The sequence below is a fragment of the Sarcophilus harrisii genome, chromosome 2, assembly GCF_902635505.1.
Source record: "Sarcophilus harrisii chromosome 2, mSarHar1.11, whole genome shotgun sequence".
NCBI classification, from domain to species: domain Eukaryota; kingdom Metazoa; phylum Chordata; class Mammalia; order Dasyuromorphia; family Dasyuridae; genus Sarcophilus; species Sarcophilus harrisii.
This window is the reverse complement of record NC_045427.1, coordinates 393,391,832-393,418,901: the sequence shown is the minus strand read 5'-3', so window position 1 is coordinate 393,418,901 and position 27,070 is coordinate 393,391,832. Positions and strand designations below refer to the sequence as shown.

The 27,070-nt window shown below is 34.3% G+C and overlaps 1 protein-coding gene across 1 annotated transcript in view; it reads right to left on the bottom strand.

Moving 5' to 3' along the window:
* TTC1 (tetratricopeptide repeat domain 1) overlaps nt 1-27,070 on the bottom strand; it is a 49,164-nt gene that overhangs the window by 4,025 nt on the left and 18,069 nt on the right. Inside the window, exons 4-7 of the mRNA XM_031953612.1 lie at nt 24,081-24,193; nt 21,874-21,910; nt 16,950-17,098; nt 3,589-3,643 (exon numbers count right to left, since the gene is read on the bottom strand). Coding sequence (XP_031809472.1) covers nt 3,589-3,643; nt 16,950-17,098; nt 21,874-21,910; nt 24,081-24,193 — 354 coding nt within the window. The remainder of the gene's footprint in view (nt 1-3,588; nt 3,644-16,949; nt 17,099-21,873; nt 21,911-24,080; nt 24,194-27,070) is intronic.

The following is a 27,070-nucleotide window of genomic DNA, read 5'->3' as shown; positions in this document are numbered from 1 at the left end:
CCACACCTGACAGTGATTATAACATTGTCTGTCCTAAACCTTTTGCTTCTATACTAAGAGCAGGGATTTTTATAAAACGTCTTTGAAAGAAGGCTTGTCAGATACTTTGTATAGGGGCACCCTTATAAGTTGTGCTGTTATGATGTCTATAGTCCATTTCAACTTTTACATTCTGAATATGTGCTGTGAAGCAGCAGAATACAAAGGCCTAGCCCATAGGACATGGAGACCAATTGAAAGTTTTGGAGCCATGTAATTATGTGATCAGAACTCTGCCTTAGGAAGATAGGTTTGGCAATCTATGGAGGAGAGATGATGTTAGAAGTGGTAAAGCTCAATTATATGTATAGTATATAGGTAAGAAAGAATAACAATGATGGCAATGGGAGAGATATCATGTGAGGCTATTATCAACAGAACTTAGGAATTTTAAAATTCTGCAAAAACAAAATCAAACCAAACCTGGACAACAGACATGGATATACACAATGCACTCTAGTGTCCCCTTTTCCCCTGTTTGCTGTTTTGAGTCATCCTGGGTTCCATAGGCTTATTCCAATTCCCCTGCACTCAAAATAGACTTACTTTCTAGATTCACGAATCTGTTATATTTTACAATCTGACTGCCAAATTCTATGCTTCCCTGTTTGAGAAACAATCAATTAAATGTCCTCATTTCTGCTTGCAGCATGATCACTAACTACCCTGTAAGTTTCAATGAGCTCCTAACCTTTAGGAATTTTCACAATGCAAGAGACATTTTTCCTTCTGAAATATCAAAGAAGAAAGGGTAACCCAGAAGATCGTTTGTATTGCTAGACAGGCATTTTCAGTCATTACAATTCTATTTACCTTTTTAAAAAAATCAATTTCAGCTCTAATATATGTTAATTTTTATGCCTTCCAATAAAATTATGAGCTCTGCTCGTCAAATATGCCAGGATCTCAGCAGATTAATCATACACAGTTCAGAGCGTATGGCAACTTAAAACTTGAAACTATTCTACAAGTCAGTTGAATGGAAGAAATAAGAGAAACACCATTTGTTTTCATCATTTTAACACTGATATTGATTTATATACAATATAACAACTACTTTGGGGTTTCCTTTCCTTCTAACAGCTTAAAATTAGATCCTGACACTGCATTTCCTCTCTCATGCATTAGCCATGGACCAAACTCTGGATTTTCTAGAAACAATGGCTTAACCCTAAGAAAATGTACTCTGTACCTAATGGAGATTCTCACATTAGTTACTAGATAAAAAAGACCCTGTCTTTTCACACTCAAAGGAGCAGGAATGATCCTGGGCATAGGAGCTAAGAAGCAGAAATGTAGGTAAATAAGACCAATCAAGACTCTAGATCATTTGCAAATGGGAGAGTTAATTCCTTAATAAGTAAGAACCAACTAAACTTAATATAATGTGTGAACTGCTTTCCAATAAGCCACAAAATACCAAGGGGGAAAAAAAGACATCTTATTTATAGAAACTGCTAGAAGCACAACTGAAATTAGGACAAGGGAATAGAATTATTAAAGACTTTAGAAAGTAGCACTGAAGGCGATGTGATACATATAGACAGAATAATTTGGCAATTTCTAAAGAAGGAATAATGACCTCAGTTCATTCTTACTGTAGGCCCAGAAAATCCATGATTTCCAGAACAGAGGAGAGATAATATACAGTCTATCTACATGTAAATAATTTGTTATTCCAACAATATTGCCTTGGTTCAAGAGACTAGTTATTATCACTTCTATCAATTTTTCAGAATTAGAATCCACTCAAGACAGTACTCTCAATTCCCTTTATGCATATGTCTATCAGACGGCAAAGAATAGTGGGATAAAGCTAAGAACCAATTCAAACACTTGTGCATCCAGCACAGGTGGAGTTACAAGAGATGGCAGCATCAAGAAAACAAAATTTTAGCAGACTCATTTTGTAGTCACCATTCCAGGCAACAAAACATTAGACAAGCTCTCTCTTCCTCCTCTATCCCCCACTCCTGTTCTGTGTAGCATGAAGCAAAGGTGAAAAATAATGCTCACTTGTATACCTTTATTCTCTTTTGTGTTGGATATTTCTCCTCAGGACAGAATTCCACTTCTAGTCCAAGCTGCTGCTGCTGCTGCTAGATGTTCAATTCTATCCTGGTACTCACCTGAGTGAATTGCTTCCTACACATTACCCCAAAATAGATTTTGTTTCAAGAGTTAGTACCTAAAATCTAGAAACAGTGAGCTATTATTAATTTTCAGGAAATGTCAATGTTGCCAAAAAATGGGAATGTAGCCATGTACAACATGTTTTATTTTTTTAAACATTTTCTGCTTACTTCATATTCAACAAATAATCAAAACAGAGGCTATAATCAAAGAAAGAATTCCTACTGCCCATCTCTCTTCTCAAATTTGGAGCTATCTCAATCATTTGGTCTGATTAGCAGAGAATTAACTGTTATCTGGGGAATCTTCTTGAGTTCTAATGAGCTGTATTAATAAATGATAAAAACTGTAAAGCCCATTAACAATTTCCTTAAGGACTTTCTTCCTATGTGGTAAATGGCCTCTACTTCTAACAGAAAGGAAATATAACCATAAAACTTCATATTTTCCAATAACAAATAGCAGTTTTTGCAGGTTATTCTCAGCATAATTGTTCTCCAGCCATAACTCACTCCTTTGGGCATCAATATTAATGCAATGTGTAGCAGATTTCAAAAAGCTGTCAGAGAAATTGTACTCAAGGAAATACTATCTTGGGCCAAGATTAACCTTTCTCTTTGGAAGGATCTCAAAGCACATCAATCTTGGTCAGTTAGGCTGCAAAACAGAAGTACTCCAAGGATCATCTGTTGGATTAAGAATCAATGTGGAAAGTAACTTACCTTTCTTTTGTAGCATATAGTAGGGTTATATTTAGAAGCAATATTTTAATGATTTTTATATTCATTAAAAATATGGCTACTGAAAAAGAGCTGACATTTCACAACTTTAAATCTTATTGCTAGACATAGCTCTTAAGTCTTTTGAAAGTTAAGTACCAAATGAAAGCAACCAAGGTTATTTAGGTTGAAACAGGCACTGGAGATTAGCAACAGTAAACAGTAAACAACAGATAATAAAACCACTGTTGCTAAGAGAGGAAAAGAATTTTTCTTTTAGGATTTCAATCACACAGAATAGTTGGAATTAGCTGGGAATAACAATAGGGTCAGATTTTGTTTGCAGCTAATCTAAGTCTTTCTATATCTGTCTTCTTGGGGGGGGGGAGGGAGGGGAAAGTGCCCAGGGGCAGAGGAAGTACTCTGCCAAGTAGACTCTGATGGCCCACATGAAATATTTTTCCTCAGAAGAAAAATCTAGGCTAGTAGCAAAGTATGTCAATTCTCATATATAATCTATAATATTTTTCAAAACAGGATAGGACTTTATTCAATAACAGTGTGTGGGATTCAACTGAAAATCTTTCTCTTAAAGTCATATAAGGTCTCCAAGTTATCTACTGAAGTACTATACTGAATTTATCATAGATAGCTATTTTCTCAGAATAGCTCCTTCAGAAAGAAGGAATGTACTTACCTAACATCTCTGCTTTTAGTTTTTCATTCCGTTCTTCAATTTGTTTAGGTAATCTCTGAGGGAGAAGAGGAGAGGGACAATAAAGATGTTTTTCTTACAGATAAAAGTTTTGGGTTAGGTTACTTTAAAAACAATTATTTGGGGACAAAAAAGGCTATGTTACTTTTATGAAAGATATGGTTTGATTTTCAGGAATCAAAGTACACACACACACAAACTTGAGAGATCAAATAAGAATTACCACAGTAAAAATGTCCTAAAATGGAAATCGACACAGCTCTAAATGTATTAAAAACACCTATCATAAATAATAAATATTTTTGTTCTCTCCACTGCCTACTCAATTGGTATTTCCAGTGAGAAAGAATAACAGTTTTTTGTGTTTCCAAAGTGAATGTACAAAGATGATGACAGATTTATGTCTTGCTTGGTAGTATGGGAAGAGGCAGAAAAGGTCAGAAGTATAAAAAGAAAAAGTATAAAAAGAAAGTGCTCACCTTCTAGAAGCCTTGTACTAAGAGAGACATGCTGAGATATAATAAAGCTTTGAGAGAAATTAAATGGTCAAAACTTTTGGAAACTTCCTGAAGTCATATTGTTGTTTGTTTGTTTTTTTTTTGGGGGGGGACCAAATCTGAGATTTATTGCTCTACAATACATATACTCATGGTGAGGAAATCCTCTCTATTTTATATATATATATATATATATATATATATATATATATATATATATATATATAGGCAATTATGTGACTAGCAGTGCTTAGGGCTGCTGGGGTGCCCAAGTAACAGCCACAGCAAGGATCTGTCAGAGGAAGAACTCAAACCCAGATCTTCCTCTCTGAGGTCAGTTCTTTATATTATACACCATGAAGGCTGGCTCTTTTCAAAAAATCCAATTTTAATACCTTATTGGGATTGAGGAGACAGTTCTCCAGAGCTCTGCAAGAGCAGCCAGAGTTCAGAGACTCATCTTTAGAGTCACCCCAGAATGAGGAATTTTTTGGCCACAATAATTTAAAAATCTTCTGTTCCAGTGCAGAGAGGTTACAATCCACTTCAATGAAATCATAGCTTTGAAGTTCAACAAAACTCTCAAGAAACTAAATTACCATCTATACTCCTTTCTTTTATTAAATCAAATTAAATTAGTAGACTAGATCACTGTACTGTTTTTTAAAGGGTAAAAACACTATCCAAGAAGACGGTAAAAACACTATCCAAGAAGACCAAATAAATCTGTAGGGATTAGAATACAATATAGACATAAATGCCAGAAAAATATTACATAAAATGACTTTTTTTTTCCTAGAGAAACTTTCTCCTCTAAGGGAGAAAAGACATATATAACATACAGGAAGTTCAATGAAGGTTTTAAAAAAAATAATTCTATCAAATCAATATGCAAGGATTTACTTTGTACTCATATGAAACTATAATGGGCACTGGGGATACAAATTCAAACATTGAAATAATCCCTATTCACAGGAAGCTCACATTCTCTTGAGATGCTACAATGTGTACAAAGATGAGCAAATATAAATTGCCCTGTCTTTCCCATATTGGCCCAAATGCAAAAAAAGTGCAAATAGGACCCGAGTTGAAAAGACAGCACACCAAATTATCAAGAGAAAAAAAATTGACTTTTTTACAGAACTGGAGCAAATCAGCTATTTCTGGGTGACAATGTAGAAAACACACTTATTATTTAATTTGGAAATAAAAACACTTTGGAATGGGAAAGAGAAAAAGCTTCAGTATAACAAAGTCTCCTTGAAGACTATCTGTCTTTTTCATTCAACAAATAGTATTGCTTCACACACAAATGCTTCTCTTCTCTAACTGCCAGATACATTAGCTGTAGACTACAACTTTTTTTTTTTCCTAAAGGAATTTTAAAGAATTTAGGTTTTGAGTAGGCATAAAATTGTTCCCACCCTCTGGAACTTCAATGAGAAGATACAGAAATGTATAACTGCCAGATACATTAGCTGTAGACTACAACTTTTTTTTTTCCTAAAGGAATTTTAAAGAAATTAGGTTTTGAGTAGGCATAAAATTGTTCCCATCCTCTGGAACTTCAATGAGAAGGTACAGAAATGGACACATTTTGGCTAGAAGCTGGAAACTGAGTGGATGCCCATCAATTGGAGAATGGTTAGGTAAATTGTGGTATATGAATGTTATGGAATATTATTGTTCTGTAAGAAATGACCAGCAGGATAAATACAGAGATGCTAAGTGAAATGAGCAGAACCAAGAGATCATTGTATACGTCAACAACGATACTGTATGAAGATGTAATCTGATGGAAGTGGATTTCTTTGACAAAGAGACCTAATTCAGTTTCAATTGATCAATGATGGACAGAAGCAGCTACACCCAAAGAAAAAACACTGGGAAATGAACTGTTTGCATTTTTGTTTTTCTTCCCGGGATATTTTTACCTTCTGAATCCAATTCTCCCTGTGCAACAAGAAAACTGTTTGGATCTGCACACATACATTGTATCTAGGATATACTAGGACATATTCAACATATATAGGACTGCTTGCCATCTAGGGGAAGGGGTGAAGGGTGGGAGGGAAAAATTGGAACAGAAGTGAGTGCAAGGGATAATGTTGTAAAAAAATTACCCTGGCATGGATTCTGTCAATAAAAAGTTACTATAATAAATTAAAAAAAAAGAATATGCAAAAAAAAAAAATGGGCACATTTTGGTTCTAAATTTTGCACTATATGAACAAGATTTTTGGAAGAACCATTTTTGCCTTTGGCAAATGGATACACGATATACTACTGAAGTATAGTTATCAAGTTAAGATGCAAACTTATACATTAATTTCTTTTCATAAACACTGGCATAAAGCTTGTGAAATCCCACACTTTATCTTTTCCATATTAGAGAATAACTTTAAGACTGTGCTTTATCCTGCTGAGTCAAATATTTTTCATAATTAATAAACACTGGGAATTTTCATTTTCTGCAACTTTTATGTCGTGTATTGTTTGCTAATTTTTTTAAAAGAGCCTCATCAGTTTTTTCACCTATTTTCATCAAATAACTTCTCAATAAATTTCCCTAAATTTTACGAGCATGAGAAAGGCATATGCACAAATAGTTACTGATGTCTTTGATAAAAAACAAAACAAAAACAACCTTAAAACTTCTTTCTCTCAGAATATTGTGCAAAATGATCTTTCAATATTTTTGAGATTGCACTACTGTTAGATAGATTTATCTCTATATGTGCTGAGTGCAGTTCAATCATTATTATTCTCATTTTTCTCTTTTAAAGTTCCATTTCTAATTCTTCATATGCCGTTAAGATGGGGAGGGGAATTGCAATGTGAAGAGCTCAAATGAGATGACTCCATTGTCATAAATGATGAAAACAGATTGTTACTAAAATGCTAACACATTTATCTTATTAAACATCTGTATATTGTTTTCTCACTTTTATCTATGAATACTGGGTCCCACATCAACTTTTCCGCCCTTTTCACTTCCATGGCTTCTTACTGTTTCACGATGCAATATTGCTTATCATCTTTTGACGTGCTTTTCTATAGTGTTTTACCAAAAAAAAAAAAAAAAAAAAAAAATAGGGTTCTCTCTCTTCATCAAGGAATAAAAGAGCTTGTTGGCTAAGAAGTGCGTAGGCTTTTGTGACTAGCTGTAGCATTATTTTACATCAGAAATAGTGATCATTATTTTTTACTATCAATAGTTTATATGGAGAAGTCAAGCAGATGCTGTTGCAACTAATGTAGTGTATTCTTCATCTTTAACCTTTCTTCTCAGGCAATGTGGAACTTGGCCTTTATTATAACCAATTAAGGGTCTATCACAGCTAATTCTGCCTGATTCTGATGTGACTCCCACATCTGTTAAGACACTTCATGTGAAATATTATTCAATTTTCACTAATGTACAGCGCTTATAAACATTATGTAATTGAATACAGCCTCAAAACATCTAGTGAAAATTCCTTTTGGGTGCACCTTTAATTTTGCATCTCAGATAATGAAATAACTGGCAGATGTGACTGGTGAGCCCCTGTCAACTGACATCAGGGAGAATGGGACAAAAAGCACACAAGCCTGTAAAAGGGCAAATGTCAAAAAGGGAAGAGATGAGACAGCAAACTCTAAAGCGGTGAGTTTGATTTATTCTAAAACTGATTTTAAAGAGATGTTTAGTAATCACCTAGAAAAAGAAATGATGATTGCAAAGAACCAGCATGGCTCTTAAGAAGAACAGTTTAGGCCAGACTACTCTCAATTTTTTCTTTTTCTTTTTTTTTGAACATGACTAATAAACTGGTAGTTGAAAGGAAGGATATAGATGGTTTAATTAGATCTAGGGATAGAAAGAAGGTACAGTGGAGAAAGCAATGAGTCTAAAGTCAATACTATCTGTGTGACCCTGGGCAAGGTGATTAATCTGTCTACCTTATCTTACATAATTGTAAAAACAAACAAACAAAAAAAAAACACAGCACCTACTTCTCAGGGCTTAAAAAGAATTTATTAATTTATTAAACAGTATTTAATCAGGGATTAAATAGTATTTATAAAGTGCTTAGCAGAGTGCCTGGCACATAATAGGCACTAGAAAAACGTTTCCTTATTTAAAAGAAGCATCCAATAAAAAAATACCTCATGCCATTTTTGTGTAAAAAGATTTAAAAATGTGGGTTATACAATAATAACAGAGTTGGCTGAATGAATCGACTTGAGAATAGCCATTAATGCTTGTTATATATATCAACTTGGCAAGAGATTTCTAGTAGTGAGCCAGTCGCCTGTCTTTAGTTCTGTGATAGTTAACATTTCTATATGTAATTTGGAAAAAGACATAGATAGCCTACTCATCAAATTTGTCTGTGATACAAAGTTGGGAAGGATAATTAAATAATACAATGAAAGATAGCATTAATATTCAAAAAAGATCAAGACAAAACTGGACTGAAATGAATAATCATATCCCTTTACCTTTTAAGAAGGATAAGCAAAATATATTAAACTTAAGATTTCAAAAAACAGATTTTCACAATTAAAAAATGAAAGAAGTACGGTTGGACAGCAGTTTATTTAAAAAAATATTTGGGGGTTTTGATGACTAGGAAGTTAACTATGGATCACAGAATGACTCAACAGGGTGATATGGCTTCCTAAATTGTATTAAGAGAAGCACAGCAGGAATAAGGACATGAGAGTCCTATTGTATTCTATCCTGGTGAATCCAGTTCTTTGCAAGTGTTCAGTTCTTGGAGCCATAATTAAGGAAAAATATTGGTACTCTCATCCAGAGGAATATAACTAGGATGGGGAAGAACAGATAAGCCACCTTAATACTAGTAGAACTAATTAGGGATGTTTAGCCTAGAGAAGATTTTGGAGGGAAATGATAGTTGTTTTCAGTGTGTGTAGAATTGCCATGTTTCCATCTAGAGAACTTGTTCTGTTTGGTTCTAGCACATAGAATTAGGAGCAATGGGGTAGACAATGCAAAAAAAGGGTGATTTTAGACTTGTTTTTAAGAATAACAATTAGAGATAAGAGCAGAACTCTCCTGGCTTTTTGTATAAATCGATTTCATTCATTTATATGAATTATATATGAATACATGATGATGAATATATGAATTATATGAATAAATAGCCCCCATTATTGGGGGCTGGTAATACGTGTATATGGATTCCTGTGAGCCACATATTACCTTAAGTTTCAAAATGTAGTATCTATATTTTATTTAATTTTATTTACTTGGTTAAGTACATCCCAAACATATTTCAGTCTGGTTTGGAGCATGCTGGTGTGTTATGGGCCACGTGTTTGACACACCTTTGGTCTAAATGCACATCAAGAAATGTTAAGTCATATAATCAGTATGTCATAAACAGGACTTGAAATCTGATCTTCCTGATTCTGAGGCCAGTCCTTTATCCATTATGTGCATTGCCTCTCAAAATTTGCTTAAACAGTACTAAAGTATCTTGATTAAAAAAAAATTAACTCAAACTTTCAAAATAGAGAGGGAAAAAGATTAGTTTATCTCAGGAAGGGAATTACAACTATGGCTCATATATAACATGTTAACATAAGCACAAATCTTTCTGGCATTTTCAAAATTACCATCTTTTTATGCTGTCATGTGAGATCGTCTTATGAGATTGTACTGGGTCTAGAATTAAACTTTCAGTTAACTTTTGAGTTTATTTTATTTCTTTTAGGTACTTTAGTTACTAATGGTACCATACATTTGGTGTATGTATGTATACATATATATGTATATGTCTGTGTGTTTATATATATATATATTTACTATAATTACTAGTTTTGGGGTCTTAAAATTTGGCATCTGTGGTCACTAAATAGTTGAAAATTTAATTTTTTGGGAGAAATTGGGGAGTTTCTATATATGCTTGTAGCCATACTCAGTGTGGAATTATTATCCAATTTATCTACTTTATGTATTTGGAAGCAGACATCATCTGTTTATAGTGAAAGACAAAATTCAACTTTAGAGAAAAATCACCTAACTTGATTTAACTATTATGTAAATACAAAAAGGCTGATAAAAATATTGACCGATTATGACAATGTACATAGATCTTCCTTAAAAAGGCCCCAAAAGATCTCCTACTGCATTTTCCTACCTCATTTAACTTCCTTCTTTTCCATGGGTCTCGTAACATTTGTCTTTGCTCTGGTTGCCATTACCTTTCACTTTTAAAAGTTATTGGATATCTAAAGCTAAAGATTTAAGGACACAATTGATATTTACCACACTCTCCAAAACTGTGCATACGGGACAACGACAGTGACTAGGCTGGTGTTTTTATTTTACCCTGGCACCATTTGAGAGGAGCAGCATGAAGCATAATAAGGTACCACAGATGGGAATTAATGATGCACATAGGGCTGAATGTTTACAAATCAAAAGCAAAAAACAAGATTGGGAGCAGGCGGGTGGGAGAGCAAGAGTACATTAGCTGCTCTTTGGAGCTTGGCTGGCACTTCAACCCAGATTGATGACAATGACTATATTTCAAGCAAATTGTGTGCTTGTTTGTCTTTATTAAAATACTGACATTCTTTTAAGTTTATTTTTTTTTTGTTCAACAGAGAGTGTTCAAACCCCACTGTTGGCCACATCACTACTTAGCTATTGTAAATGTCTAAAAATTTGTTCTGTGACCTTTTATTCAGCACATGGATATGTATATGAGTAGGAGCATTTTTTAGACTCCCATCACCTTAAAGAGGGTCAACCATAACCATCTTTTAAGGATGAAATCATGAACGTGTTTTTCTATCAGCCATGTAAAAGTAAACTTGGAATCAAAACTTCAAGTCATATCTCACACCATGTGTAGGAAATGTTATTGAATACATCTATTCTGGGAGCCCTCCGTCAGCCTGGTTTTTTGTTCCAGTCTTCTATTTCAGAAGTCCTTCCCTAATTTGACCCACCTTGAATCGCCAGTTCTCGTCTCACTCGACTCTTTCAGGGTATATCTTTGCCTACTTTTGTCTATAGTATAATGGACCTCCTAAGTCTAATACTGGGATCTTCTATGAGATTGCTGCTTGAAAGTCTAATCACCCATTCTCAATGAATCTTCCTCCAGCTACAAATACTCTGCCTGGACTCATTCATCAGTAGTTAGTATAACCCTTCATACTGACTGCCAGTGTTTCTAAACTCCAGGTACTTCATATTCACCAATCCCAACTGTTTGTTCCTACCATCCCTCCCAATCTTTTTCAATAAATATCCTACTTGAGATCTATCCATCCCCTCCATTGTGTTTTCTGCAATGCCAGCTGCATAATTACCAAACCTATTTTCATTTTAAACCTTTCCTTTATCATTCCTTCTGTCTGCTGACTTTCACTGAGACTTGGTTCCCTCCTCATGATATTGCATCCTTGGTCACTTTCCAAAATTGCACACAAAAGCTTTCATTTCACTGGTTATTGCAGGCAATTTGCAATTATTTTGGCAATTTATTTCTTGCTCCTTACTGCCACTTTTAGGCTCTCCCTCTACCACTACCACTCAGTAATCTCTTACTATTTTGAGGTTCACACATCAAATTTGTCACACAATCTGGATTCTTGTAAGTGGTTTCTATTGATCTCATAAAATATTTTCCTTTCTTCCTCAAAGAATTCATTGCTTGGCTCACAGTCTTTCTTTTCTCCATCTCCTACGCTCATATTAAGAGACTTCATTGTATCTATATCCCTCAAATATGCTAATTTTTCATTTTTTAAATCACTCAACTTGAATGCTCATTCCTCTATTCTATCTCAAGTCCAACACAGAGAGATGGTCATACCCTCAATCTTGCCATCACCCACAAGTATTCTAGTTCCATGTATATGGAGTCTGAAATTCCTTTACCTCATGAAAATCTTCTATAACATCAATTTTTCCTCTGCATTATGCCTCCTATCTGTTCTTTATCCTCACCATAATCACTATACCTCAATCCCTTCCTGGGGCATCACCCTATATTAACTAGTTAATAGTTCTATTTTGACTTCTTGGAGAAATCACTTCAACTCTACACTATTCTGCACACCTAAATCCCTTACACCTTTGTTTTGCTGGTATTTATGCTTTTCCAAAGCCCAATTTTAGATTACTCCCACGACTATCACTAAGTTCCTATTCATGTGCTATTGAAGAGAACTAGAGAAAAGTCACAAAATTGTGCTGATTGGGTCTACTACAAATTTATATCTATAATATTAACTAGGCCCTCAATGTAGCAGTAATCCTTTTATACTCTTCAATTTGATTAAGGCTATTCCAAATCTTTTCTTTTTTCAAGCCTTCCACAGCATGTTCCTCTCATTCTCTTGGATAAGGACCTTCCCTCATACTTCACCAAAAAAACCAACAAACAAAAAAACTAAGGGTTATTTGCCAAAAGTTCTCTCATCTTACATCACTCAGAGGCTTTTGTCCTGTTTTTCTTTATCAGTCTTTCAGAAATAGGTAGCAAAGGCAGATGTATCCTTGACCTCACTCCATCTTCTTCAGCAGACTGCCTCTTCTATCATCCATCCTTCTTCTCTCTCTCCATCTCTATCTTTGCTGCATAAAACATACCCATGTCTCTTCCCAGCTTTAAAAATCTCCACACTTTACTATCATCCCTGGTAGGTATTATTCAACTCCTTTTCAGCTTAATTCCTGAGAAAGCTATCTATACTAAAAGCCTCCTTTTCCTCTCCTCTCACCTTCTTTTAAACTCTCTGCAATCCATCATCATGTGACAGAAACTGCTCTCTTCCAATTATCTCTTGTCAAACTCAATGTTTTTTGCTCAGACTTCAACTTTCTTATCCTTTCTGCAACATCTGACATGATCACCTACTTCACTTGGATATTCTTTCCTCTCTAGGTTTTTGTAATATTACTCTTTCATAATTCTCCTACCCATTTAACTACTACTCAGTTTGCTTTGCTGGTTCTTCCTCCAGGCTACATCCATTATTGGATGTCATACTGAAGAGAGGGAAGGATGACAGAAGGGACAATCTGCTGAAGAAGATGAAGTGAGATCAAGGATGCATCTGCTTTGGCTACATATTACTGAAAGACTGAAAGGAAAAGAAAAATAGGGGCAAAAGCACCCGAGTAATGTAAGTCATGGGTTATCTTTTCTTACTTTTCATACTCTCCCATGGCTTCAAAAACTTCTATGCAGACGATTCCCAGATATAAATACATAGTCCTAGTTTCCTTCTTGACCTTTGTTTTTTTTAATATCAAATGCCTTTTGGACATCCTGAACTGTACATCCAGATCATAGGCATCTTAAATTTTATATGTAGAGAATGAACTGAACTAACTCCCCTTCATCCTCCTCTTCTCCCAATTCACCTTTATGTCAACTTAAACTATAACTGTTGAAGGAACTCAATCACAAAATCTATAATTCTTGCCTTCTTATTCAAATTCCCTATATCCAATCAACTGTAAAGTCCTGTTGATTTTATCTTAGCAACATGATTCCTAATCTTCTCTGAAAATGCCACCATCATGAATATAGGTCGTCCTCATGTCTTGACTATTACAATGGCCTTCTGATAGGTCACCCTAACTCATGACTTTCCCCCACTCTTCCAAAAGTGCAGGTCTGACCATCTTATCGCCTAGTCAATAACTCGTGGCTTCCTATTTTTTCCAGAATAAAATAAAACTTTGTTTTAATTTTCCATTATTGTTGCACCCAATTCCTTTCCACATAATTCTAGGATCCTGTAACACCTGCATTCCTTGCAAAGAATACATTTCACCTCCCAACTCTGTTCCTTTCCACTGGCTGTCCTCTATGCTTGGAATTCTCTCCCTTTTCATTTCCCCTTATCTTCCTTCAAGTCTCAGCTCAAATCTAACTTTCTGAAGGAAGTCCCTCCTGATCCCACTCTTTTTTGCTTTTAATATTTTTCCTCCAAATACATGCAAAGATAAAGATTTCAAAATTCACCTTTGCAAAATCTTGTATTCCAAATTTTTCTTGTCTTTCCCTCCCCAAGACATAAAGCAATTTGATATAGGTTAAACCTGCAGTTCCTTTAAACATATTTCCATATTTGTCATGCTGCATTAGAAAATAAGATCGAAAGGGAAAAACACACACAAAAAAACCAACCCAAGCAAACAAACAATAAAAAGGTGAAAACACTATGCTTTGATCCACATTTAGTCTCTTTAGTTCTCTCTCTGGATACAGATGGCTCTATCAAAATTCAAGGAATTTCCTGGAATAACCTCATTGTTGAAAACAGCCAAATCCATCACAGTTCTGGATCCCTCTTAAATGATTATGTTGTCCCTCTGTTGATTTGTTTCAATTTATTGTCTATTTTATTTGTACGTAGTTATTTATATGTTGTCTCCCCCAGACTGTGAGCTCCTTGAGAGCAGAGGGTGTTTGCTCTTTTCTTTATATTCCCAGTGATTATCATAGTGCTTGGCACATAGCAGGTGCTTAATAAATTCTTGTCATATAATTTAAAACTCATCATGTCTAAAAAGTTGATTTTTTTTTTTTTTTGTAGAACATGCTTCTTTTAAATTTTTTAATAGCTTTTTATTGACAAGTTATATACATGGGTAATTTTACAGCACTGACAATTGCCAAACCTTTTGTTCCAGTTTTTCCCCTCCTTCCTCCCACCCCTTCCTCTAGATGGCAAGATGACCAATACATGTTAAATATGTTAAAGTATAAATTAAATACAAAATAAATATACATGAGTTGGACTATTTTTTTGAAAAGTTGAATTATTTTTTTCCCTTAAACTCTCCCCTCCTCCAAATTCCCTGTAACTACTGAGGAGACCCATAATTTCCCCAGGTACCTATGTTCACTTCCATTTACTCTGTTTTATCTCTTATACATACAGTTGGGCAGTGATATGTTCTTTGCAAGGAATGCAGAATGTAGGAGTTGTAGGTAGAAGGGAGTTAAATGAAACAAGAATGTCAAGTTAAAACAGAGGGTTTGAGAGTTGTTTGCATAATATCTCTTTGATTTAATATGAAGTCCTTGAGGGCAGGGTCCAGATTTTTGCCTGCCTGTGTTCTCAAGGGTCAGCACAATGTCTGGCACATAATAAATGCTTGTTGACTGAATGACAGCTGTTCTATATTTTGGGGTATTAGATTGAAGTAGTGGGAAATCTAATTTCCCTTAATAGTGAAAAGTAAATTAAATAAGAGGATTCTATTTACAGCAAGATGGCTTTTAATTTAAACAAGATAATAGACCAAGGTATGTCAGGGGCACATTTAAGCTGTCAAAACAAAGGCTATTTATAAGTACATATGTTAGAAAAGACAGGAACCGATAATTCATATAGTTTTAGGAAATTGTTTCATCCTTCTCAAGAATGTCATACTCATAATATAAATAAATAGAATCGAATTTCTGGATTTAACCTCAATCTTTGGCTTTCTTAATCATTTTCACCCAGAACATATAGTGACAAATCAATGGAGTACAAAGAAAAGGAAATGAACTATGCAGGCCACTAAGAATGTGGAATATTGTCAGATATGGTTGATGCATTGGTTGATTTTGCTAAACTGCTCCCCCTCCTCGAATCTTTGTTATAAGGAATGGTTCATTGAATAAAGGAGGGGAGAAAAGATAGGTGTAGAGAAAAAGTTGATGTAAAAGCAATATAATCAATATAAACAAACTATAAATTAAAAGAAAAATCAATAGCTTACTGACATGTATTTTCAAAGACTATTAACTGGAGAAAATGTTTTCTACAATTTAACATTTGGCTACACACTGCAGATCTCTGCAATGTGAAGCATTAAAATGCATATATTCACAATATAGCACTTATTACAAAATCTTACATCAGGTCACATTTAACATAACCTGACTAGTATTCAGAAGTTGAAGAGGAAGGAAATAATGCTAAGGTTGGTAGAGGATAAGGTTTATCTGCTGTCTGGTTTGGGACTGTTTATAGAGTTTAACTGTCAATAAATCCAGAGTTAGTTGTTGTTCAACCGGAAGCCCAAATAAAAGCAAAGTGAACGTGTAGGCAAGAAGACCAGTTAAGATACAGTTAAGATCCAAGGGCCTGGACTAGTACAGTATTAGTGGTAAATTAAAAAGTTGAGTGAACCTAGAGGACATTTTGAAGGAAAAATCTATTTGGTAACTGAATACAGGGGATGAGGAAAGTTTTATGACCAGGGTGTGAGGCATGTGGTAAGACAGTCAATAGCTATTAATAGAATTTTTAAAAAGACTCCTAATAAAAGGCAGCAAAATAAGGTAACCTCTACCTTGTAGGATTTTGGAATATTCAACAAGTTATTCTTAAGAATAGTGCAGGTTTGGAATCTGCTTTTAGAGCAAATATTACTGAGCATATAGTTAGAGTGGATATACATTCATGTTATAAGTAGACCTCTCTGGGATTTCAATGAATGTGTTAAATCAAAATTGTTGTTTAGTTGTGACAACTCTTCATGACCCCATTTGGGGTTTTCTTTGCAAAGATACTAGAGTGGTTTGCTATTTTCTTCTCTAGCCCATTTTACAGATAAGGAATTAAGGCAAATAGGGTTGTGATTATCCAGGGTCCCACAGCTAGTATATTTGTGAGGCAGGATCTAAACTCACAAAGATTCCTCACTTTGGGCCCAACATTTCACTCATTTGGCCACCTAACTGCCTCCACCAAAATTAGGCTAAGAGTATAATCAAGTTGGCCTAAAGAGTTGTGATTCAGATGTGTAATAACAAAAGGAGTAGAAGATGAAACAGAAAAGGTTCTGCAAATCTAAGTAGTACTTACCATGCAAGCTTCTCCTGCTTGGTATATTGATGGATCTTTTTCTAGAACAGATTTGTAATCTTCTAGGGCTTCATCTAGCTTGTCCGTTTTCTCATATAATTCTGCTCTCCTCAATAGTGCTCTGATATAACTGGGATTTAATTCAATTGCTGGAGAATAAATGAAGAAATTGTTATTAGGATTAAGTAAGTATATCTGCTTTGAGCTACATTTCAGATTTCCTCTTTGATGCTGCCACCCAATGGTACAAAATGGAATTGTTCTTGTCACAGACTCCCTTTTCAACATAGATCTATTTATTAGCTATATGAATTAGGACAAATCACAATTTTTTCCACCTTATTCCTCTGCAAAATGGGAATAAATATTATTTATCTCAAGGGGTTTTGCTGTGAAGCTCAAATGAAATAATGAATTTCTATTTGAAGAATACACTATAAGACACTGATCATTTTAAATGATGGGTTTTTAATTTTATGTCTAATGAGAAGTATTTATGAATACAAGGGAGATCTCTTTTGAGTACTAGTAGGCAGAAGAACACTAGAAAAAACCTTGGGATACACTATTGCTATTTCTTTCTTTCCTCTTAATTTCTTGGCAGGAATGACAATACTTGGTGCTACAGCTGGAACACAATACTTTGGTGTTACAGCTGGAACTGAATGCTAAACTGTTCCCTTTTTCAAACTGCTAATCATACCCTCTCTCAAGGCATTTCTCCACCCATCTGGTTACACAGGAAGCAACAGAGAAAAAGCAGGCTGCTATCTAATTTAAGCTATTCAGAAACTACAATTCTCACACAAGAGATACAAGATGAAAAATCCTTATAACATTGAAGTATTTTTCTTATTTCTCAATTAGCAAACAAAAAGTGTATTAAATAAGTTTTGGCCTAAGTAAGACCAAAGTAAAGTTAAGTAAAAGTTAATTTGCAAATGTCAGACCCTGAAAAGTCTAGCATGAGATTTCAAACTAATAAACATAGTGAAGATATAGAGAGTAGGGGAGGATATCCTAAATAATGATTAAATTCAAGATGCACAAGAGAGGAATAATGAGGAAACAAAAACAAATCAGAAAACAGCTCCCCAAAATTCCTTCAGATGATACTTCCCTCAACCAAGTAAAATAATTTGGAGAAATTGTTTATTGAATGTTTAGGTATGATGATTAGGTATGATGATGAATGATTAGGTATGCTATAGAGCTAAAATAGTTTTGAATTCTCAATCAAGTACCATATCACTCTCCTGCCAAAATAAAATTTTTAGTTCTATATTTGAAAGATTTTTTTTTTAATAGCCTTTTATTTACAGGATATATGCATGGGTAACTTTACAGCATTAACAATTGCCAAACCTCTTGTTCCAATTTTTCACCTCTTACCCCCCCACACCCTCCCCTAGATGGCAGAATGACCAGTAGATGTTAAATATATAAAAATATAAATTAGATACACAATAAGTATACATGACCAAAACGTTATTTTGCTGTACAAAAAGAATCAGACTCTGAAATATTGTACAATTAGCTTGTGAAGGAAATCAAAAATGCAGGTGTGCATAAATATAGGGATTGGGAATTCAATGTAATGGTTTTTAGTCATCTCCCAGAGTTCTTTTTCTGGGCATAGCTGGTTCAGTTCATTACTGCTCCATTGGAAATGATTTGGTTGATCTCGTTGCTGAGGATGGCCTGGTATTTGAAAGATTTTTAAGAAAAAATATAAGCATTTCACTCTTACTTCATACTTGAGAGTCTGATTTGTTTCCAACCTACCTTTCCAAATTTATTTCATTTTATTCATATCATTTCCTCCACCTCCATCTTCAACTACTCTTCATTCACTGGTATGTTTTCTACTACCTTCAAACATGCCCAAATTCTCCCTATCCTTTTATTTCACTACTTAGGCTACAATTCAAGCTCCTATATAATCTTTTGCCTTTATCAAAATCTTAGAAAATGGCTTTCTCCATTTGCTGCCTCTACTTCCTTTCTTCACTCCTTATAACCCTCTGAAATTTGGCTTCCAACTTAATCATTAAAAAAAAAAAAATAAAATGGTTTTCTTGCTAAATCTTCCCCTCCCCCCCCCCTCTCTTTTTTCTTGGCTCATCTGCTGGATCTGATCCCATTGATTCCCTGTTCCTCCTCCTGGAGGAGCTTTCTGGGCTTTTGAGACACTACTCTCTTATGGTTCTCCTTTCCAAACATTTCCTCTTACATTAAGCCCCACAACTGTACTTATTTTCTAAATAGGCCTCCTATTCTTCTCTTTTTACAACGCCCTGCTGACAGACTTGGCTCTCATGGATTTAATTATTACTTCTATGCAGACAACTCACAAATTTAAATATTTAGCTCCAATCTTTCCATCAATTCTATATTAACCCAAATGTCTACTAGATATTTCAAACCAGATATCCTGGAGGTTTCTCCAACTTTGCAGATCCAAAACAAATGATCTTTCTCCTAAACTTAACCCTTTTTCTAAACTTCTGTATTTCCATAGAAGGCACTACTACTCTAATTGGTATACTTAATATTGGCCTTTATTTCTCTATCTCCCTTTTCCCCTTTCAGTTCCCCCCAATCAGTTGGTAAATTCTGCTGTTTCTATTGCAACAACATCTTTTACATTTCACAGCTATCACCTTAGTTCTCACTCTTCACCACCTAATGCTAGGCATCAGACTTCCTAATAAGTGTTTCTCTTCTTCAAGACTCTCTTCATACTCCACTCGTCTGTCTAAATGATTTTCTTTAAGCAAAGTTCTAACTCAGTCTTGCAGGGAAGAAAAACTCCAATGACTACTACTACTAGACTCGAGTATAAACATTTGTCTATTAGACAAACCAACAAGTATTTAAGGTACATAGTAAGTATTGAGTATGCAAAAAGGAGAAAAAAAAAACACATTCTCTGATCGAGGAACTCGTATTTAAAACTGGAAAACAACTTGTAAGCAATTATATAACTATAAAAAATATGAGTGGGTTAAAGGTATCTGAAAACTTCAGACAGAAAGTACTAGGAACTGGGCAAATTGGAAAAGGCTTCCTGCAAAAGGTGGGATTGAGCTGAATCTTGAAGGAAACCAGGTGTGCATTCCAGGCTTAGGAAATAGCCACTAAAAAGGCAGACGTGAGATGAAGTCTTTTGTGCAAGAACCCATCAGAGAAACTAAGTGTTGTCAGCACACAAAGTATCTGGATGGGAATAAAGTATATGAAGTCTGAAAAACTAAGAAGGGGCAAGATTATAAACAGTTTGAAATATCAAAGAGGAGATTTTATTTTTAATTCTGAAGGCTATGGGGGAATAGCAGGAGTTTACTGAAGAGAGGAAGAAATATGGCCAAATTTAAGCTTCAAGAAACTCTCTGGCAGGTAAGTAGAGGCTAGTCAGGAGTGTGTAGAGATGAAGTAGGGAGGAGATCCATCATCAAGCTATTGCAATAGTTGAGGAATAAGGTGATGAGGACCTATGCCAGGGAGCTGGCAGCATCAGAGGAGAGAAAAGGGTGTATAAAAGTGAGACTGCAGGGGCAACTAAGTGGTGCACTGGCGCACCAGCCCTGAAGTCAGGAGGACACAAGTTCAAATCTGCCTTCAGACACTTAAACACTTCTTAGCTGTGTGGACTCTGGGCAAGTCACTTAACCCTAATTGCCCCTCCTTTCCGCCCCCCCCCCCCCAAAAAAAAAAAAAAAAGAGAAACTGACAATAGATTTTACGGGAGGTAAAAGTGAAATTTTAGTAATACCTACTTTCCTAGGCTGGATCACTGGAAGAATGGTGGTAATTTACAATAATAATTTGGCAGAAAAAATGTTCAAGAAGATAGATGAGTTTAATTTTGGAAATAATGAGTAAGCTATCTATTGTACATCTAGGTTCATATTTTCTAATGTTAAGTTGGTTATATAAGTCTAGAAATCAAGAGAATGGTTCAGGATAGAGATCTGAAAATTGTCTGCATTGAGTTGATAATTGACTCTATAGGAACTAAGGAGATATTAAGTGAGCTAGTGTGGAAGAAAAGTGCTTAGGAAAGAACTTTGGAGAATATCTAAAGTTAGCAGTGTGACTAGGGCCTATACTAGTGTAATAGCAACAAAGCGTATGGAAAAAGTCACTGCATTTGAAGACAAACTGCTTTTGTGTTCAAATATCAGCTCTGTTATTTCCTAACTAGGACACTTTGGATAAATCACTTCACTTCCTGTGCCTTATCTTCCTCACTATAAAATGAGGAGGCTGCACTAAGAATCTTTCCTCTTTAACCTTTTTTTATGTCATAGACTCCTATGGCAGCATGATGAAGCCTATGAAGCCCTTATAGAATAATGTTAAATACACTAATTAAGATAACAGGATTATAAAGGAAACCAATTATGTTAAAATATAATATTTTTTTAAAGCAGCAAAAGATCAAATTCACAGACTTCAGTTTAAGAGCTCCTATATAACATAATATTTAAAGTCTAAATCTTTATATTCTATGAATATTAATAGAGAAAGGGATAGCTATGAATTACTTCAGATATCAAAAGAAATTGATAATTAAGAGGTGAAGGAGAGTGAATAGACCAAATTAACCCAAGGTATTAAAAGGGGGAAAACAATGAGCATAGAACACAAAGAAATAATTAAATAAGAAGGAAAATAATTTTAGGGAAAAGAGATAATAAGCCTAAAATACAATTGGAGAAAGATGTTTTGATTAGATTAATATGACTATCCAACATCATTGCTCTTACCTGAAAAACAAAGCCTCTTCTTAATTGCTTCCATACTAGTAAAACCCCTTCTCCTTCCTCATCCAACAGATAAGTATTATACAAGTTCCCACATTTGCTTCTTTAAATACTAAGTCCTGTGTTCACAATCATTAAGACAAAAATCATCTTACCTTTGCTACAGTCATTAATAGCAGCATCTTTTTTATCCTAAAAAGAAAAACACCATTAATTTGCTTTATCCAATTTTAATGACTTAATATAAAAAATAGTAACATGGAATCTACTTTATTGTTTTCATATTTCAATGGATTTATGATTTCTTCAACACAAGTACTCTAACTTGTGGTAGGAAGCAGTCCATGTACTCCTTAATACTATGAGATTCCTAATTGTGTCCTTTGTAAAAGATTTAAATTGATCCAATGACCTGGAGGCTTTACTCTTTTTTTGATTTTTGATATTCCAAAAGTATCAATGTGTCAAATTGTCCATTTGTTACTCTATGCTGCCTTTTTTTCCTTCCAATTTTATTTTCCCTGTTATCTTTTATACTAATCTTTTTTGGAAATTGTAGGATATATGATATAGCCTACCTAGATCCACTATGTGTCTTTCCACAGCCTTTTAAGTCACTTGAAATTCTGATTTTTGAAGACTGCTGTATTCCATGATTCAGTCATTTAGTATAACTGTAGTACTGATGCTAAAACACATTTTTCTCCTTGCATGTGCTGAAAAACAGCTTGGGGAAGTTCAAAGTACTATGCTTTTTCTGAAATGCAATACAACCTGTAATCTTCCCTCTAATTTTGGACCTTTCACTGTCCATCTGCCTTAAATAAGCTCTCCCTCGTCATATCTGTTTTAGTTTAGTCTTTGTCCTGTGGAAACTCCTACATATGTTCATAGATTTATAGCTCCACCTGATCAAAACCCTTAATTTTACAGATAAACAAAACAAAGCACAAAAAAAGTTAATTAACTGGCCCTAGGTTATAAAAGGCGAGAGGCAAGATATGAACTCAGAATTCATGACTCACGACTAAGTTCAATGTTACAAATCTAGCAATATTTCTATTGCACCATGAAGCTTTTCTTGCTTAAGTCATCAGTGAGCTTTCTTTTTTCTAAGGTTCTTTACTTTAAATCCTCAGATCCATGGATAGTTTCAGGGGCCCATGAATTTGGGGGAAAAAAATGTTTTTAATTGCAGAATCACACAATTTTCAAATTCCCAAAGGCAAATATATGCACTGTTTCTGTATTTATGGATTTTTAAAATTACATTTAAATTAAACAATGATTAAACATCCTATCCTAGAACGTGGCAACATAAAAATGCAAAGATTCTGATCTTCTAACCTATTTACTTTTAACATCATCTACCGAAAAAAAAAAACCAAAAAAAAAAAACACCTCACCATTAGCAAATAAATTCCTCCAGAGAATTTTACTGCTTACTTCAATTAACATCATAGGGTTTTTCTTTAAATGTCCTGATCTATATAACAAGAATATTTCTTTTTAAGATTGATTCAGATTTCTGGTAAATGAAATCTGGCATGCTGTCATGTACAGATAACACCTGTTTTATACTACTGAGGTGTGTATACTTATTGTATTCTTTCACATGAATCTTTCCTAAATCTAGCAAAATCTGTAAGGCATAAAAGAAAAAGAAATGGGACCAACTCTCTACCAGAGTAAGTTAGTACCATCTTTTCTCTACTTGCAGCTTTTGAGAGCTGCCAAAACCACAAAAATTAAGCGACAAATTTGGGGTCACAGTTTGTGTCAGAGGTAGGATTAGAACACAAGTCTGGCCAATTTTCTATCAAATATTACAGGAGCTGCCTTTCCTATACAAAGTATAAGGAAATTCTCTCATCAGTGTGTAAATAAAACAATTCTCCCTATCTTTGTTTTCTTCGTTATTTGGAAACACTTTCCAAGTGGCTCTTGACTATAAATGCATTTTATAGAGCATCTTTTACACTAACACATTTGGAGCTTAAGTTTTCCCCAAATATTCCTTCACACACACACGTGTGTATATATATATATATATATATATATATATATATATATATATATATATATATAGAAGTGTAGTGACTTGTTCAATAATATAGATTAGTAAATTTAAACTGAACATTTTAATGAGTGCACCCCTTCCTAATATAAGTCTTCCTAGGGTCTGAATAAGAAGTGGTAACTATTCTAAGTTAAATATCACTTGGTTCATTGTTTTTTATACCAAGAGAGGCAATCAGACCACCAAACTACTTTTCAAAGAGAAGCAACACTGTGGAACATTACAGTTCCATTAGTTTCAATTTAACAATTTGTTAAAAGACGGAACGTATTCTTTACATACCTGTTTCATCCTTGCAGCAGCTCGGTTTGAAAACAGAACTGATCTGTCTTTTTGATAGCAGGCAGGGCAAGTCTGAAGAGCTCGGCTATAAGAACTTTCTGCTTCCACATATTCTGCAATTTGGAAGGTAATGAAGTAATTATAATTAGTCTTTACCATTTCATTTTTTGCACTATTCTCTTAGTATGTTATAGTATTTTCTATGATGTTTCAACCTAGAACAGTGGTCACAGTCATAGTAATTTTTTGGCCACAGAAATGACTATAATTTTCTTTGGTTTGTTTTAAAGAAATAGTACTCCTTATGCTCATCTTGCAAGGCATTTTCCTTTCTTCCCTGAAATCCAAAGCAGAAATTCTATTTAACTAATGCCTTAAAAAAAAAAAAAAAAAAAGCATCATCCATAATAGCTTTCATTTCTAGGGATGTTGAATCAGGGGACACTATCAGTAAAAACTCCCAAAGTTTCCTACTATATTAAATCCGAAGTTTCAACTTTCATAGAACTCCATAAATTTAGCTTTCTTCAAAGGAGAAAATAGAGAAAAGAGAAAGGGATTTAAATCTGTGTGTATGGAAGTCAAAAGTAGTTATTTTGTTTGTAGTTAAAAACTGAATGGCAAATGCCATTCCCCAATAAATAATCAAAGGATATTAACAAACAGTTCTCAAAAAATTATATATTAACTACGAAAAAATATTCCAAATCACCAGTAAGAGAAATGTAAATTAAAAAAAAAAAAAAAAAAAAAAAAAAAAAACTTGAGATTTTAACACAAAATCTAGCAAACTGGCAAAAATGATTAAAGATGGAATAGTTAATATTAGACGGCTTGTGTAAAGACAGAAATGCTGATACATTATTTCTGGAGCTGTGAATAAATATAACCATCCTGGAAAGCAATCTGGAATTATATATTGATGCTAATTTTTAACCCAGGGAGTACAATGATAACAGAAATACCCGAAAGAGATCAAAGACAAAAAATATACATCAAAATATTTATAACATCACTTTTTGTAGTAGCAAAGAACTAAAAACAAAGCAAATGTCCATTAATTGGGGAATGACTTAAAAAAAAGGAACTGTGGTATACAAATATAATGGTATATTATTAATGCACTGTAAGAAATGATAAATGTGATGAATATGGATAAGTATGGAAAGATTTACACAAACATACAAATCAAAGTCAACAGTTAATATATTCAATGACAACAGAAATGAAAAAAATCATTAATAACAATCTAAAGTAAACAAAAACCTGATTTCAAAAAACAGATTTAAAAGATACTCAGTTCCATTCCTCTGCAGAGGAAGGGAGGGTCCATAGGTATGAAACACTGTATATAAAATCAGACTTTTTTTTGATATGTTGATTGGTTTTGCTGATTTTTTTCTTTTTAAAAAATTCTTTGTTTTAAGAATGGCTCTCTGGGATAGGGAGAAAAATGGGAGATGTATATAAAAACAAGACAAATAAAAATTTTTTAAAAATTGGATGGCTACCATGGACTACTCAGAGATAAAGACATTTTATATACAATACATACCTAACACACAATTATTAATCCTAGAAGTAACAGAAAACCACTGGAGTTTAGTGGAAAAGACTGAAATACTCATGCATGCTATTTTGGAAGATCACTTAGGGGGGCTGTGTGAAGAATGGATGAGAGTGGAGAGGGAGAAGACTCAAGATAGGGAAAACAAGGAGGAGATTCTTGTAATATAGTCTATGTGAAAAGTGATGAGGACTCTGCATTATGGTGATGACTTTATATAATTTTATATATAATTTATATGTACATATATATGTATACATACCTACATATCAGTATTAAAATTTCTTATGTATGCCTTTTTAGGTCTAATATTTAAATAAATGCACAACTTTTATAAGTTTGGCATAGTACATAATAGTCGACTCATTCTTGCCTCTGACATATACCAGTCATGCGACCTCAGGCAAGTCATTTAACCTACTTCACAGTGCCCTAGGTAACTCTCTTAAAATGATAAATTGCAGAGAAGGTGACAAAATGAAATTCTTCACTAGGAAAAATGAAATTTCTCAATGAGATCTCTCGACAATAATCAAGTCAGACAGTAAAACCAAAAACAATAAAAGCACTACTCTTAAAGTATGCTGATTCTACTAAATAACTGTTTGAAGCACAAAACTAAAAGCAAAAGACTTTCAGATACATAGATACAGCCCTACTCTCTTTCTTGAGTGCCAGTCTTTGATAAATTATTACCTATTGGTCATTTCAAACTAGATGTCCTGCATTTGGGAAGAAAGATTAATTCCATTTTAGACATACATACACAGAACAAAAATAAGACATACATGTCTAAAATGGAATTAATCTTTCTTCCCAAATGCAGGGTCTAAGAGTCCCTAGAACTCTTAAGACTGCTGCCATCTCTCTAGTATTCTAGGTATGCAATTTTAGTATTATCTTTGACTCCTCATTCATTCAACCCACATCAACAATCAGTTCCCACCTCCACAACATCTCTCATGCACAATCCATCCTACTTACAAAGCAAACACTTGAATGCAGGGTTCTCATCAGTTATTTATACTATTATGAAAACTTTCCAGTTGGTCGTCCCCTTTCAAGTGTGTTCTCGCCCCATTAATTTTCCTGACAGCTCCCTAAATAACTTCCCTAAATAGAAGGCCATAGATTGACCATGTCAATCTTCCTCAATATATCCAAGTAGTTTCCTATCACCTCTAGAATAGACAAATTCTCTTCTGTTTGGCACTTAAAGCTCTTTACAACCAGCTTCTTCCCTACTCTTACACATGGATCTTCTCCACATATTTGGTCCAGTAATATTCTTCACTCATGACATTTCAATTCACCTCCCATGCCATGCCTTTGCCCTGATTAACCCTCATGTCTGAAATGTGTCTCCTTTTTACCTCTGCTTCTTGGAATTCCAGACTTTCTTAAAAATTATCTGCCTTGCATG